General features: G+C 33.9%; 3 protein-coding genes across 4 annotated transcripts; 2 read left to right on the plus strand and 1 right to left on the minus strand.

Moving 5' to 3' along the window:
- The first annotated feature begins 754 nt into the window (after positions 1-754).
- Positions 755-8,072, plus strand: LOC145562696 (protein PIN-LIKES 7-like). Of its 2 annotated transcripts, none has more exons than XM_081623064.1 (11): positions 755-912; positions 5,088-5,297; positions 5,450-5,529; positions 5,764-5,888; positions 5,987-6,111; positions 6,253-6,435; positions 6,518-6,616; positions 6,810-6,910; positions 7,100-7,152; positions 7,230-7,415; positions 7,522-8,072. In XM_081623064.1, exons 2-11 carry the CDS (start codon positions 5,163-5,165, stop codon positions 7,644-7,646), a joined length of 1,212 nt encoding a protein of 403 aa, XP_081479190.1. In that variant the 5' UTR covers positions 755-912; positions 5,088-5,162; the 3' UTR covers positions 7,647-8,072. The 2 variants fall into 2 exon arrangements, with proteins under 2 accessions (XP_081479190.1, XP_081479198.1); XM_081623072.1 differs by lacking the exon at positions 755-912 and adding an exon at positions 4,457-4,952.
- A 670-nt stretch (positions 8,073-8,742) lies between these two features.
- LOC145626408 (protein PIN-LIKES 7-like) lies at positions 8,743-12,294 on the plus strand. Its single transcript, XM_081678838.1, has 10 exons — positions 8,743-8,971; positions 9,201-9,280; positions 9,531-9,655; positions 9,759-9,883; positions 10,031-10,213; positions 10,329-10,412; positions 10,845-10,945; positions 11,097-11,149; positions 11,231-11,416; positions 11,532-12,294. Exons 1-10 carry the CDS (start codon positions 8,837-8,839, stop codon positions 11,654-11,656), a joined length of 1,197 nt encoding a protein of 398 aa, XP_081534964.1. The 5' UTR covers positions 8,743-8,836; the 3' UTR covers positions 11,657-12,294.
- Positions 12,295-12,415: 121 nt separating this feature from the next.
- Positions 12,416-14,821, minus strand: LOC145626416 (uncharacterized). The gene is made up of 8 exons (XM_081678849.1): positions 14,654-14,821; positions 14,119-14,391; positions 13,805-13,897; positions 13,491-13,635; positions 13,247-13,357; positions 13,055-13,137; positions 12,901-12,958; positions 12,416-12,732 (listed from the first exon to the last, which is right to left on the minus strand). Exons 2-8 carry the CDS (start codon positions 14,386-14,388, stop codon positions 12,653-12,655), a joined length of 840 nt encoding a protein of 279 aa, XP_081534975.1. The 5' UTR covers positions 14,389-14,391; positions 14,654-14,821; the 3' UTR covers positions 12,416-12,652.
- Positions 14,822-15,060: the final 239 nt, after the last annotated feature.

The raw sequence follows: 15,060 nt of genomic DNA on the forward strand, positions 1-15,060 counted from the left end.
TAATATAAACCGATGAGAGTGAGGGATAGCTCAAGTTTATCCCATGTTAAAAGATGAGTGAAATCAATATATAATTTATCCCATGTTTTACTAGAGAAGGTTATATTACGAGGATAAAGACAACTACGATCCAATACTATCTCACATTCTCATAATCTCATTATATTAGTTTCCGGACGATCTATGTTATCAATTTAAACCAAAGAGGATGTATACAAAGTATGACTCAATAATACAACTATCCAAGTATAAAAAAAACAATATAGTAAGGATATTTACGTAAGAAACTATTAAAGAATATAAACAAATCTCGCGTATTTTCTATGTGGCCAATCGATACATGAATAACCCCTAAACCTGATCAACCAATTAACCCCTAATCAAGTAACTTTAGCTATACAGTATGACTAGCTACATATGAAATTCTATGAAAATCAAAAGCCTAATAAACGAAAAAAAAAAATAGAGAAGGTTTCGTAATAAATAAAACTAATAAATAAATAAAGATTTAAGTTTGGTTCAATTTGAACTCCAACAAGCGACAACTAGAGAGATACAAAATAAATTAATAATAATTGTACAAAAGATTTGCAAAGCCTGGCTAAAAAGGTAATATTAATAAATAATGAACCCCAATTTTTTGGAATATATACGTGTCTTTGCATTTTATTTCCACGGTCTTTAGCTTTCTCTCTCAATTTTTGTTTTCTCCACCTCCAAATAAATACCATAATTCATAATTTATAACACCCAATATCTTACTTCGTATATTATACGACTATATATATATATATGAAAGCTTATTATTTATCTTCTTCTACTTCTTCTTCATATCATAAATTCCAATGAGGCAATGACATGAAATTTTGAAGGCCAATTTCAATTCTTTTTTGTGCAGATTCGTGTATACAGGTTCGTTTTTTCCTTCTTAATCAAATTATTTCTGCTTGATTATCAATTTTTGCTTGTTAATTATTCAGGTGTTTATGATTTCATGCATCATTTTTTTTTTTTGATTTTTTTTTTGGTTACGTTTTCCTTTTTTCTTGCGTTTTTCTATAATGAGATTACAAAACCAGCAAACTAAATAATGCTAAAAATGATTAGATTCTGTAAATTGCTTGCTGTAAATTAATGGCTTTTATTCATAACGTGATATATAGATGAATTTATGTGATTACAAATACTGCGTATGAGATTTTAACTTTTAAAGTAACGATTATTTTTATTTGGAAAATTTGTCAATCGCACCTATTTAAAAAAAATAAATTACAAATTACAGTCTAAAAGTTTTTCTAAATGGTAAATAACAACTAAATTCAATTTTTTCATCGATTTGCGTGTCGAAAAATATTCAGTCGGCTCGGTATTGAGCTCAAAATTAGAAAAAAATAATGTAAGTGCCTTTAAGGGTCTTTTTTTTTTCCTTACTCCGTAACATCTTAATTAAGCCAATAAAATTATCTAAATCTATCTATACTTAGTATTTAAAAACACAAACCACACATTACTCATATACCACATGTCACCACAAATCACTCATATGCCACATGCCACCTTCTTTATCAAAAAATAAAGTTTATGTCTTTATGCATTCTGTAACTTGCAATTTAAGTAAGGAAATTAAGTGTTTCAACTACATCAAAATAAAGTCGTAGTCTTTTCATCTCCTACACTTACAATAAAGTAATAGTAAAAAAAAAAGTTGAGCTAATCAGTTCACGTTATATATATATAAATATAAATATATATATATATATAAAGTACAATAAAACAATGTTGACTCAATGTAACACGAATAAGCAACACATTACAAGGAAAATATTCTATGTAATAACCCGTGCATGGAACGGGCCAGAAGGCTAAAATGAATTACTTTTAATTAATACTTCGTTGACCCTTGTTGTACATGCTGATTTTATAACGATTTCGTCCAATAAATTTAGATATGTGTATTTAGAGTATATTACGTAGTACGGAGCACATAATTAAGTGATATTAGAAAGTGGGCAATACAAAAATTTTAAGATCCCAATAATTGTTCTTAATTATAAGCCGTACGGAGTAATTATCAAAGTTAAATTCTTACTCCGTATTAAATTGAGATGTACTGTATGAAATAATATATTCAGACAAGAGAGTACCATATATTAGTCACACTAATTAATAATTGTTATTATGAGTGAGAATTAGTCACATCAATTAAGTGATTATGAAACCATAAGAATTTGCCTAAGCATCTTTTTTCGTTTAAACAACAACAACAAAAATCCATGGAGAAAACTTTCAATCAGGTACAAAAATTACTCAATGCCAATCATGTTTTCTATATAAACATGCTTATCATGCTATCTTTTTTTTTTTTAGTGGGCTTACGTGGAATAAATCTTTATTTTTGGATATGTATGAATTTCAACTTTTCGCGACGTAGCGTCATCTTTATCCTTAAAAATAATATGGAGTACTTCCTCCAACAACCATGTAGTCTCTTCCAAATAAAAATAAAACTAAAATAAATAAAAAAAAAAAATATCGTAATGGGGTATTTTGTGTTAAGATAAGAAAATGAAATATTAAGAAACTCACATTGTGTGGTTAGAGTAATTCCTTTTTCATGAATGCATCGGCAGAAAAATATAGAATTTATTTAAGGTTAATTTTTGTTCTTTATTTGATGATAAAATGAAAAACAATCATTAAAATAAGACACAAATACTTATGGGTGTACATACACCCAGGTACATATAAAATCCTCTCAAATAATTGCAATGGTCAATATTTGTGCTTTCGATAATCAAATAAAATTGCTCCATTAGCCTCCAAATGTACAGTTTTTTTGTTTTTTTTTTTTGTGCTTTCGATAATCAAATAAAATTGCTCCATTAGCCTCCAAATGTACAATTTTTTTATTTTTTATTTTATTTTTAATTTTATTTTATTTTATTTTTTTTTTTTTTTTTGGGGGGGGGGGGGACTCACAATATAGATGTTGAATTTGTAAAATCTTGAGTGAAGGAAGGAGTACGAAGTATGTTTTTGGAGTTTAGAGAGCCACATGGACAAGGCAGAAAATCAAAGATAGCTCTAATTACTTGAGCTATTCCTCACTTTCAAGGAGTACGGAGTAGCTAATTTTGCAATGATAGCTCTATTTGCCAAGTTGTGCCAAGTTGTTGACCAACTTTTTTCAAAATGAAAGTCTTTTGGGCATACATATGATACATTACCTTACCTTAGTTGCACATTTTTAGTGCAATAATTTAGAAGAAAAAAAGTAGGGGCCCTACTGATGGTATTTATTGTAAGAAAAAAAAAAGTACATAAATTAAAAGACAAGTGGGAAATGGTCCCTTGAGAAATGTAGGGGCAAAAAGGTCATTTTATAGAAAAACCAAAGTTATATATTATTATTTGGAAAAAAAAAAAAAAAAAAAAAAACCCAAAGGTCATTTTGTTATACAAAGTATTAAAAATGGAGTACTCTATATACACTATCATTTTACGTAACTCACATACTATGACCCGATGATTTAGGCTTTGAGGTAAAGGACAGTCAATTACTCGTATTGTTTAAAGTTATTTTGCGCTAATAAGCCATAAACACGTTGTAGTTATAGTCTAAAATACTGATTAGAATAGGGTTAGATGGTTTGAACTTGCGGCCTATCATATACACTCCGGATTAGACTATACCTTACAAAATACTGTAGGTCAAGTCCACATCCTTGGTCCAACAAGCTATGTTCTGGAAAACTGTAGAGGAATATGGGGACGTGGGCAGCCAGGCAGGTCACTATTAAAGAATATGACATTTATTTTAAGGGTACGCTAAAGAAAACGAAAGTCAATTAATTGGATAGGATTAAATTATTGGAGTTGTGCAATCAGATCATGGCCGCCAATATTGTAGACGTAGATAGATCTTGTTCTTTTCATGATTATTGACCAATATTCAATGTTGGATCCAACTTTATTTGATTATTGGTTGGCCAACTACTTAAAAAGTATGCAACTCGTTTAATGTAGTAATCATGAGCTGTAATTACACTGGACGAACGAGCTTAATTAACAATGTGAATGAACGTAATTAATATTGGGGCTAAGTGTTATTATTCCTGTCTAATATTTGTTGGTTAGTCGTCATCAAACTTATCACAAGGACGGAATTTTGTTATTGATTACTCCCATCCCTATGTCACTATTGTTATTCTAGTAATTATCAAAAGTGTATATTAAATAGTCATTATTGTTTCAGAGGGTTAGGGAAGAGAGGGGGCGGTTTCTAGGGTTGGAGAAAGGTGATCAGCCGGTTTTCGAGGTAGGAAGGGAAGGGTGGTTTGGGGTGGCATAAGTATTTTTTCGGTGGGGAAGGGAAGGGGTTTGGCAACCAGCAGCGGTGTTTGGAGCCGGTGGCTCCCACATTTTCTTTATTTTATATTTTTTTTTTAGTAATTTTTAGACCAATTAAAACTTGATACGTGTCATCTGGTGTAACAAGTTGTTGACAATTGAGCTTATTAAAAGAAAACGCAAGGATTTGTTTGAATATGTGATGTATATCCAATATTAGATCACGTGTTCTATACTTTTTATCTATAAGATATGCTCTCCAACTATTATTTATATACCGAATTTGGCTTTTGGATATGAATCGATTCCAATTGCTTCATTATAACGAGTATACTTTTTCATCATCTTTGGGTCTCCTAATTGTATGTTTAAAAAAATCTCTAGGTATAGTATTACTCCTAGAGTCCTATTATAACACGTTTTTATTTGTTGTTTTGCAATTTCTCATGAACCAGCAAAAAAAAAAAAACTAAAAAAAAAAAAACAAAAACAAAAGAAATACGTAATTTTTTTTTTGCTTATTGCTAAATTTATGATTATGAATTAGAAAGTGAACTGTTGATGTCGATTTCAAGGAAATTTCTTGCACTTTGCACCAATTTGTAAGCTCAATCACATAATTTATTTTCGTTTCTTTGTTTTTGTAAAAAAAAAAAAAAAAAAACCTTCATATTTAAGAAAGTATTTAGCCAAAATTATAAAATATTGAATTAAATCATCGTTGAACTTTTTTGCAGAAAATTTGTTGCTTCAATATAGAGGAAGTTGGAAGCTTTTGAGGAGAACTTAGAAAGGAAGAAGAAGAATTAAAGATGGGTTTCTTGTCACTTTTTGAAGTGGCATCAATGCCCATTTTGCAAGTGCTAATAATCAGTGGATTAGGAGCATTTTTGGCTACTGGCTACTGTAATCTTTTGAATGCAGATGCTAGGAGGTCATTGAATAAGGTTAGTACCGCGACTATATGTTATGTACTCGTAGTCCTATGGTATATACATGCATACATACATATATTGATATATAGATACATTTTAGTGTACTTTAATTTTGGAGGAATATGTACAAAAAATGAAATAACAAAACAAATGTTGAAATGTAGATCGTGTACGTGGTTTTCACTCCTGCACTCATGTTTGCAAGTCTTGCTAAGACTGTAACGTTGCAAGACATCATTTCATGGTTAGCTATCTTTAATTTTGATTCTTTCTTGTTCTGTTTTAGACTTTCTGCTCTTCTCTAGTTGTTGTTTTTCTTCGTTTTGCCACTGATGTACTGTTATTTCACATCCATGTTGATGTGTAATGGATATACACGAATAGCTTATCATTTGGCTAACTGTTAGACATCTAACAACCAGGAAATTAAACTCGTGCTATAATTACATCTTAATATATGGTATATGTCAAACTGCAGGTGGTTTATGCCTGTTAATGTAGGGCTAACGTTTTTAATCGGAGGAATCCTTGGATGGATTACGGTTAAGCTTCTGAAACCTGGGTTACATCTTGAAGGTTTAATCATTGCTTCTTGCTCAGCAGGTAACAAATTTCAGTTTCTAAGTTTTTAATTTAACTTGGTAGTTTAGCATTAAATTATCAGAGTTTCTAAACTTATTTTCTCATCTTTGATACCCCAGCAAACTTGGGAAACCTTGTTCTGATCGTACTTCCTGCAATCTGCAATGAGGATGGCAGTCCATTTGGCGACGACCATGCTGCTTGTTCTTCAATTGGCCTTTCTTACGCCTCTTTCTCAATGGCGGTATGCCAAAATAGCTCCTCCTCTGGTTTTTAGTAACACATTGATGAGCATCTTTAGATAAGAATTTTGACAAATTTGCTTGCATAATAGGCTTAAGCATGCTTTCGCACTGAAACACCTAGCATGCTGTTGTTATTGCAGCTAGGGGGGTTTTACATATGGACATACACTTTTCACTTGGTAAAGAGTTCATCCATTAAGTTTAAGGCACTAATAGCCGCGGAAGAGGAGGCTGCAAGGGATCCAAACGACGACTTAGAAGCTGATGTAAAGGCCCATCTTCTTAGTGGAGAAAGTCAAGGGTATGATGCAGGAAGCCATCCTGTAAGTTCTTTTCTTCTGTATAGTATGTTTACAGAATATAACAGTAGTACTGTCACTTATCTGACCTGTATAAATGTATCAGGTATCACCTAAGAAGGAAAGCGAGCCCCTTTGGAGGAAGATAATCGAGTTTCTACATCTAATATTAGAGGAACTAATGGCACCTCCTAGCCTTGGTGCAGTGAGTCTCTCTTTCTCTCTATAAACATAAACTTTTACAGACTTTGTATGGTCAAATAGCATTGTATGTAGCACCTTGCATCATTGGTAAATCGAGCTTAATCTGCTTGAAATGCTACTACCAAATGTTTAATACTACCTTCTTTTCGATCCTATATGCTATGAACTTATGCAGTTTTATGCTTTTGATTTAGATTATTGGACTCATTTTTGGAGCTACTACTTGGTTAAGGGGCCTCGTCATAGGAGATGGAGCTCCACTTCGAGTGATACAAGATTCTCTCAAATTGCTTGGGTATGTCTTGGTGAAATTTTCAACTCTGTTTTTTTCAGCTTATTAAATTCAGTTTCAGCAAATATAACTATATAAGTTTTGTTCATCAAAAACAAGTGCAGTTCAGAAAAAAACGAGTTCAATTTTACAAAGCCTGTATACAAAATAACATCTACTAAACCATAACATACCTTATAAATTTTCTTGCAGAGATGGAACAATACCTTCTATCACCCTTATACTAGGTGGAAACCTTATACAAGGTAAATTAACATCAGATCATTTGAGTTAACAGTCCAATTAAACAGGATTACAATATCTGACTAATTGTTTTGAACAGGATTAAGATCATCAAAAGTAAAGCCAACTGTGATAATTGGGATCTTATTTGTCAAATACTTGCTGCTTCCTGTGATTGGAATTGGAGTAGTAAAAGCTGCTGATACTTTTGGCTTCCTCCCATCAGACCCTTTATATCGCTTCGTGTTGATGCTTCAGTTCACATTGCCTCCGGCCATGAGCATCGGTTAGTCACCAATTAACTCCTAAGCTTTAACATCTTGCTATCTATATAGTAAGTCTAGTTCAGAGTTCAACTAAATTTTCCTGTATGTTTTGGTTGATTGTTGCAGGTACTATGGCACAATTATATGATGTGGGACAAGAAGAGTGCTCAGTGATATTTCTTTGGACATATCTTTTTGCAGCACTTGCACTTACTCTCTGGTCCACAGTATTTATGTGGATCCTATCCTAAACAAAGCATTATAAGGTCAAGCAAGCATAATATTATGATTCATCATTCACACAGAATCATACATTTGTCCTTAAAAAAACAGAAACATGTCACAGATGGTCCATTCAGTCAAGTTATCAGCAACTGGAACTTTCAAAGTGACAAGTAATTCGAAATGATGCATATTACTCTACATCGCGGTTTAATATCAGGATAAGTTTCGACTCTAGTGCCAGTGCAAGCTTATGATACAAAAACGCGGTGGCTATATATGTAATGAAGAACAATTTTGTCAAGTCATATGTGATTCTCTGTAATCACACTTGTATCATTCTTTGTAGCCTTCTCTTTTAGAGGGGAAGGGTTGATTTATGAAGTCAAATATCATTGACATAGATTATACTTCATGTTTAAATTGAAGGCCACATTTGGGTCATATTTATGTTATATACTAGGAAATGGTTAAAAAATATTCTCTCCATACACCCCATCATTAAAACTATACATGCATTATTGAGATTTTTTTTTTAACAATTATCATAAACTCTACCATAATCAATTGAACAACAATATACTCACTTAATTGTTTACTTTAAAATTAAAGCTAACAGTAAAATACTATTTTAAAACAACGCATCAAGACAAATCTAACTTGATCGAATTGAATATACTATTTTGAAATGGACTAGTGGAGTAATATATGATCATCCTCTTATTAGATCTTCTTATTTCAGTCAAAGAAATGTATAATTAAAGCATAATAGATCAATAGTACACATGTAGAATTTGTCTGAATATGTGATATGTAGCAAATTGGATCACACACTCTTTATTTTTTGTCTAAAACATGTGTTCTCCACTATGGTAGATTGGTAGATCGAATTATTGGCTTTGGGACTAAGATGGGATTCCAATTGCCTAATTATTTTATTTTTCCTCGAGAGGAGACCTTGTTGAGTGTATTCAACGAGTATATATATACTACCTCCGTTTCCTATTATTTGCAACTAAGGACTATTATTTGTGAGACTATAGACTGTCAGTCTGTATTTGAATCTCTTTGTATTTGATCGAATAAGATTATTACTGAACTTCTTGCAAACTTCAATTCATTCATTCTACAAATTAACATAGAGAAAGTTGAAAGTTTTTGAGAACTTAGAAAAGAAAAAGAGAAGAAAATACAAGTAAAGGGAAGGAGTTAGAAGAAGATGGGTTTCTTGTCACTCTTTGAAGTGTCATCAATGCCTATTTTGCAAGTGCTAATAATCAGTGGATTAGGAGCATTTTTGGCAACTGGCTACTGTAATCTTTTGAATGCAGATGCTAGGAGGTCCTTGAATAAGGTTAGTCCCGCGACTATATCTTATGTACTCGTACATATTTACTTGTTTTTCATACATAAATAATGGATCGGAATTCTTTCCAGTAACTAAATTGTTCTATCATAGGAATTTAGAAGGCTGGTATAGGATACATCACGTACATATATACATACATTTTAGTGTACTTTGTAGCTTAAACTTGGAGAAATATGTACAAAAAATGAAATAACAAAACAAATGTTAAATGCAGATTGTGTACGTGGTTTTCACTCCAGCACTCATGTTTGCAAGTCTTGCTAAGACTGTAACGTTGCAAGACATCATTTCATGGTTAGCTCATCGCTATCTTCGATTTTTATTCTTACTAGATCTCTTAAGACTTTCTGCTCTTCTCTAGTTGTTTTTTTCTTTGCTTTGCTACTTTACTGTTCTTTCACATCCATGTTGATGTGTAATGGCTATACGCGAAAAGCTTATCATTTGGCTAACTGTTAGACATCTAAGAACCAGCAAACTTGTGCTAACTGTGCATCTGTTGTTTATATTTACATCTAAATTTATGGTATGTCTCAAACTGCAGGTGGTTTATGCCTGTTAATGTAGGGCTAACGTTTTTAATTGGAGGAATATTTGGATGGATTGCAGTAAAAATTCTGAAACCTGGGTTACACCTTGAAGGCTTAGTTATTGCTTCTTGCTCAGCAGGTAAACTAAACTCAGTTTCTAAGGTTTTTATAAGACTTGGTAATCCAGCATTAATTGTCAAATTTTCTGACAATTCTTTTCTGGTCTTTTATAACCCGCCCAGCAAACTTGGGAACCCTTGTTCTGATCGTACTCCCAGCAATCTGCCATGAGGATGGCAGTCCATTTGGCGATGACCATGCTGCTTGTTCTTCAATCGGCCTTTCTTATGCCTCTTTCTCCATGGCGGTATGCCAAAATAACCCCTCTACTGGTTTTCAGTAGGCACATATTGAGCATCTTTAGATAAGATTTTTGACAAATTTGCTAGCATCATAGGCTTAACTTCATAAGCATGCTTTCGCACTGCATCACCTAGTGCTGTTGTTATTGCAGTTAGGGGGATTTTACATATGGACATACACTTTCCACTTGGTAAAGAGTTCATCCATAAAGTTTAAGGCACTAATAGCCGCCGTAGAGGAGGCTGCAAGGGATCCAAACAAGGACATAGAAGCCGATGTAAAAACTCAACTTCTTAATGGAAAGAACGAAGGGTATGATGCACACATCCATCCTGTAAGTTATTTTCTTCTGTATAATTGATTACTTGTATAGTATGTCTAAAGAAAAATAAGAATAGTATCGTCACTTTATTTGGCCTTCATAAATTTTGTAGGCATCTCCCAAAAAGGAAAGTGAGCTCCATTTGCAGAAGATAGTAGAATTTCTACATCAGATTTTCCAGGAAATAATGGCACCTCCTACTATTGGTGCAGTGAGTCTCTCTTTCTCTCAATTAGCTACAAACAGTAACTTTTACACACTTTGTAGGTTCAAGTTCAAATACATTGTAGTGTTTTCATCATAGTTTAAACTGATTGAGATGGCGCTACTGAATGATTTGGGGGTACCGTCTTTTAAATCCTGTGTACTTTGAACTTTTACCATTAAGCTATATTTTGGTGACAAAAGTCCTAGGATGGGTGCTTTTCTATAGTCAGTGATCGAGGCCAGTTCCAAACAGCGGCAACTGATGCATGCCTACCATTGCAATACTAGCTAGGATATAAATACTAATTACTCAGTATAACAGATTCGCTGCACTCAATTCTGCATCCTAAGTCCATAAAACCCTGCAGTGAGGCAAGGTGGGTGGCTTTTTGTGTAGTCTTCAACTAGCTTATGCAGTTTTATAATTTTGTTTCAGGTTATTGGACTCACCTTTGGAGCTATAACTTGGTTTAGGGACCTTGTCATTGGAGATGGCGCTCCACTTCGAGTGATCCAAGATTGTCTCAAATTGCTTGGGTAAGTCTTGGACCTCTTGTTGAAGGCTCTGCTTTGTTCAGTTCGTAACATTTAATTTCAGTAAAAACAAGTTTAATTCATCAAAAACTAATTCAAGGTAAATGCTACAGAAAGAACTAAACTAAGATATACCTTATGAACTTTCTTGCAGGGATGGAACAATACCTTGTACCACCCTTGTACTAGGTGGAAACCTAATTCAAGGTAAACTAGTGATTTAATTAAATACTACGGAGTAGGTTTTAACAGGATTACGGTCTATGACTAATTACTTGGCTTGAACAGGATTACGATCATCAAAAGTGAAGCCCTCTGTGATCATGGGAATCTTATTTGTCAAATACTTGCTGCTTCCAGTAATTGGAATTGGAGTGGTAAAAGCTGCTGATTGTTTCGGCTTCCTTCCACCAGACCCTTTATATAGCTTCGTGTTGATGCTTCAATTCACAATGCCTCCGGCCATGAGCATCGGTCAGTCATCAATATTTGAGACTTACAATCTTGCTTCATACTGTAAACGACTAGAGTTCAACTAAACTTTCCTCTTTGTATTTTGATTAACCAAGTTTTTGGATGGGGGTTGCAGGTACCATGGCACAGTTATTTGATGTGGGACAAGAAGAGTGTGCAGTGATATTTCTTTGGACATATCTTTTTGCAGCACTTGCACTTACTTTCTGGTCCACAATATTTATGTGGATCCTATCTTGAACAAAGAATTATAAGGGTAGGCACATTATTATGATTCACCAAACACTCAGAAATAGACATTTACCCTGAAAACATTTGTCACAGATGGTCATATTTCTAGTTATCAGCAACTAGAATTTTCAAAGTGACAAGGAATTCGAATAGGTGCATATGTAACTCTATATTGGGCTAACTTTCAACTCTAGAGCTGGTGCAAGGGCTTTGATACAGAACCCCAGTGGCGATATAGTGTATCGAAGAACAAGTTTATCTTCTCTAACACTCTCACCTATATCTTATCTTGTAGCCTTCTCTTTTGTTGTGGTGTCAAGGGGAAGGGCTGATTTATCGATGTCATGTATCATTGACATAAATAATACTCCTATTTCATAAAATTGAAGGGCCAAATTTGGGTCATAATAATGTGATACACAAGGAGAGTTGGTTAACTTGGTTTAAAATCTCTAAACACAACTCTCCAAACACTCAGTTAGTAAAACTATGCACTCTTGATTATTATTTTTTTTTTTTTTTATCAAATAATCATTTACCCTCCCAAAACCAATTAAAAATAGTTTCCCCATTACATTCACTACTACTGCTAGAATACTCTTTATTTGTGGAGTTATTTGAGATGTATCCCGTGGACCCGTGCATTATGACATATTCGCTAGGAGTGCAGCGATAATTGGATGCACCCTGTTGTCATAGTACATTTGTAGTGCGATATCAAACTCAGTTACTCACAAAATGGACTGCAGTTAAATAGGATGCACCATGTTGCCATACAAAAATATGGCTAACAGCCTGATAATATGCCACTAGGAACTCAGTAGTGGAGATACCACTGAGTATCTGCTTACATCAGAAAGTATTAAGGAATAAGAAGAATAATGATACAAATTGCAAATCTTATGATTTATGCTCAAGCATATTCACTTCATCAAGAAAAGGTTCATTGTGAGCTATATTTCAGACTACCAGTAGCTATTAGCTAAAGACTAACCCAGCAGGAATTCACAAGACACTCCATTTATGTTGCAAGCCTTGGCAAATTCTTGCTATACACCATGCGGCACTCAATGGATATCCTGAGACTGCAAAATTAAGAAATAAATAGTCAATAACATCAAGTGACAATTTTAGAGTGCAACAAATTGTATAGCAAATTGTCAAAGTAAATTGAAAAGCACGCACAATTTACAAGAGAGGAAAAATAGGTTAGCATGATGGGCACCGATGCAAGTTAGTTTTCAATAACTTACTTGATATATAATCTTCAACAATCTCATCATCAACCTTTCCATGAGCCATAGCACCAACCTGAACAAGCAAGCAATTAAAAGACACCCAAGTTTTGACTCATATGAGTAATATCCATGGAATAATGCAGAAAGTTCAGTCATTTCAGATGCATACCACAAAGACAAAATTGGAATCGTCCTTAACAGCATCCACATATTTCTGAATGTCAACTAATTTTTCTGAACTGAATGAAAAGCCTGTCACATGAATAGCCAAATGTCACTGACTGTGAAGAGGGATATAGATGGACGTGATCTGAACGCTGTACACTAATCAGACAGGATCACTAGTTTAGTCTAAGCTCACCTATCTTACGAGAATTAAGAGGTAGATACTGAGTGACAGGATTTTTAACCACACGAAAAAGTTTATCCCGCTTGCCAGCAGCAGATATGCTCAGCTTCTGTAACAATTGCACTGCAATGATCAATGAGAGAGGGCATTAATGAATATGACAACCACACGTCAAGCCCTCAGTAGCAACTCACTATTACATTGATGCATTGAACTTGACAGAAGGAAGGTGCAAGACAAAATAATTTCAACTCACACATGATGCCAGCAAAACGCTTATATGTTCTTGGAATACGAACATGAGGTTTAACCTCAAAAAGAACACCTTTCTCAGTTTTTACATACACAGATCGAATCCTCCCAGCCTTATTCAAGGGGCTATCCAAAATCATCAGAAGAGCCTGAAATATCAATATTCATAATCACAACAGTGGCATACTTCAGAAAAACAGCCAAATACACAAAACAATAATGGAATACATCTTTGCGAGCTTCTGAAAATGTCAACAGAAGCACAAAAATAATAAATAGAATGAAGTGTATCGTAAGATAAAAAGTTGTATTATAAACCTGATGAACAATGTCTGGCCTGTAATCTGCAGGATTCTTTTTGTGCTTCATCAAAAAATTGGCATGGTCCTCAGAATTCAAAATTTGGTAGGTCTGCAATTACATATGAATGTGACATCAGAATTCAGTTAACAACAGCAGCGAAAATTCCCGTTCATCGATTAATACCCCTTCCAAACACCATCAACACAGTTATCATGGTCAATCCTCTAATTAATCTTTGCAAAACATCCAATCCAATCCAAGCAACACACAACACAAACAAATAAACATAATGGAAAACAATAAAACTTAAAGATTGTTGATTGATATACCTTCCCTACTTTGGCAACCTCAAGGGAAGCCCTTTCGAGCACGAAAACCGCCCCGGGCTGGCTCTTCTGCTCGGTGATAGTAACCGGAATGCCGGGGATATCATCGGCCAAATCTTCCGCTACCTTATCATCTTCAGCTGCTTCATCAATAGTGGCAGCATCTGGTACATCCTCTTGTACCATTTCTACTTGCTCCTCCTCTTCCTTATCATACTTCTCCTCTCTCTTCTTCCTTTTCTTACCAGCTTTTACTCCCAATGGCCTCGGCATTTTCTACATAAATCAAATCCTCTAAATTTCAAGCTTATATAATTCTAACCACTAAAAACTACAAAAATCCGAACTTTTTAAAAATGGGTAAAATTGGGAAAAGGGTAATTAAGAAGGGGAGAAATATAGAAAAATAATCAGATTATACAGTGCTAATTAAGCAATAATAGTACCCAAATAAATTTTTTTAAAAAATGCAGAGAAAACAAATTTTTGAACAAAAGAGTTCAATTTCAGTAATAAAATGAGAGAGAGAAAGGTATACCGTAATCAACAGCGAGTGTGCAGAATCAAGGAAACCCAGAAGAAGGAAAATTAACAAATTTTAACAAAGTTTAGGGTTTATGGAGAAATGAGGGCGGAAATTAAAAAATGGTGGATAAAATAAAATTAGGGGTTTAGCTAGGGTTTATTTGGGGAGGATTAAAGGCCCGACTTTTGGTCCGTGCTATTGGATGACGATAACTCGACAAGGGTTTTAGGCGAAACCCTTTTTTTTTTTTTGGGATTAAGATTAAGTCAAAACGTAAGCGAATTAACTCATGTTATATGGTTTGGTTTCGTTGAGTCATGTACTGATGTGGAATAATACAATTTGTTTTGATTAGTAAAATGTCTACTCAACGTTTTTGATTTATTTCATTATTTGGGTTATGTCTAGCACTACGTCAA

This window comes from Chenopodium album, chromosome 1 (genome assembly GCF_948465745.1).
Source record: "Chenopodium album chromosome 1, dcCheAlbu1.1, whole genome shotgun sequence".
NCBI classification, from domain to species: Eukaryota; Viridiplantae; Streptophyta; class Magnoliopsida; order Caryophyllales; family Amaranthaceae; genus Chenopodium; species Chenopodium album.

Bases quoted from the DNA above. Each gene is read 5' to 3' on its own strand.
- LOC145626416 (XM_081678849.1), bottom strand. From the start codon at position 14,388: ATGCCGAGGCCATTGGGAGTAAAAGCTGGTAAGAAAAGGAAGAAGAGA. The intron at 13,138-13,246 runs GTGAGCTTAGAC...TTCATGTGACAG, and splicing joins TCTTAATTCTCGTAAGATAG to GCTTTTCATTCAGTTCAGAA. The intron at 12,959-13,054 runs GTATGCATCTGA...TTGCTTGTTCAG, and splicing joins ATTCCAATTTTGTCTTTGTG to GTTGGTGCTATGGCTCATGG.
- LOC145562696 (XM_081623064.1), top strand. From the start codon at position 5,163: ATGGGTTTCTTGTCACTTTTTGAAGTGGCATCAATGCCCATTTTGCAA. The intron at 5,530-5,763 runs GTTAGCTATCTT...GTCAAACTGCAG, and splicing joins TTGCAAGACATCATTTCATG to GTGGTTTATGCCTGTTAATG. The intron at 6,911-7,099 runs GTATGTCTTGGT...ATTTTCTTGCAG, and splicing joins GATTCTCTCAAATTGCTTGG to AGATGGAACAATACCTTCTA.
- LOC145626408 (XM_081678838.1), top strand. From the start codon at position 8,837: ATGGGTTTCTTGTCACTCTTTGAAGTGTCATCAATGCCTATTTTGCAA. The intron at 10,946-11,096 runs GTAAGTCTTGGA...ACTTTCTTGCAG, and splicing joins GATTGTCTCAAATTGCTTGG to GGATGGAACAATACCTTGTA. The intron at 11,150-11,230 runs GTAAACTAGTGA...TGGCTTGAACAG, and splicing joins AGGTGGAAACCTAATTCAAG to GATTACGATCATCAAAAGTG.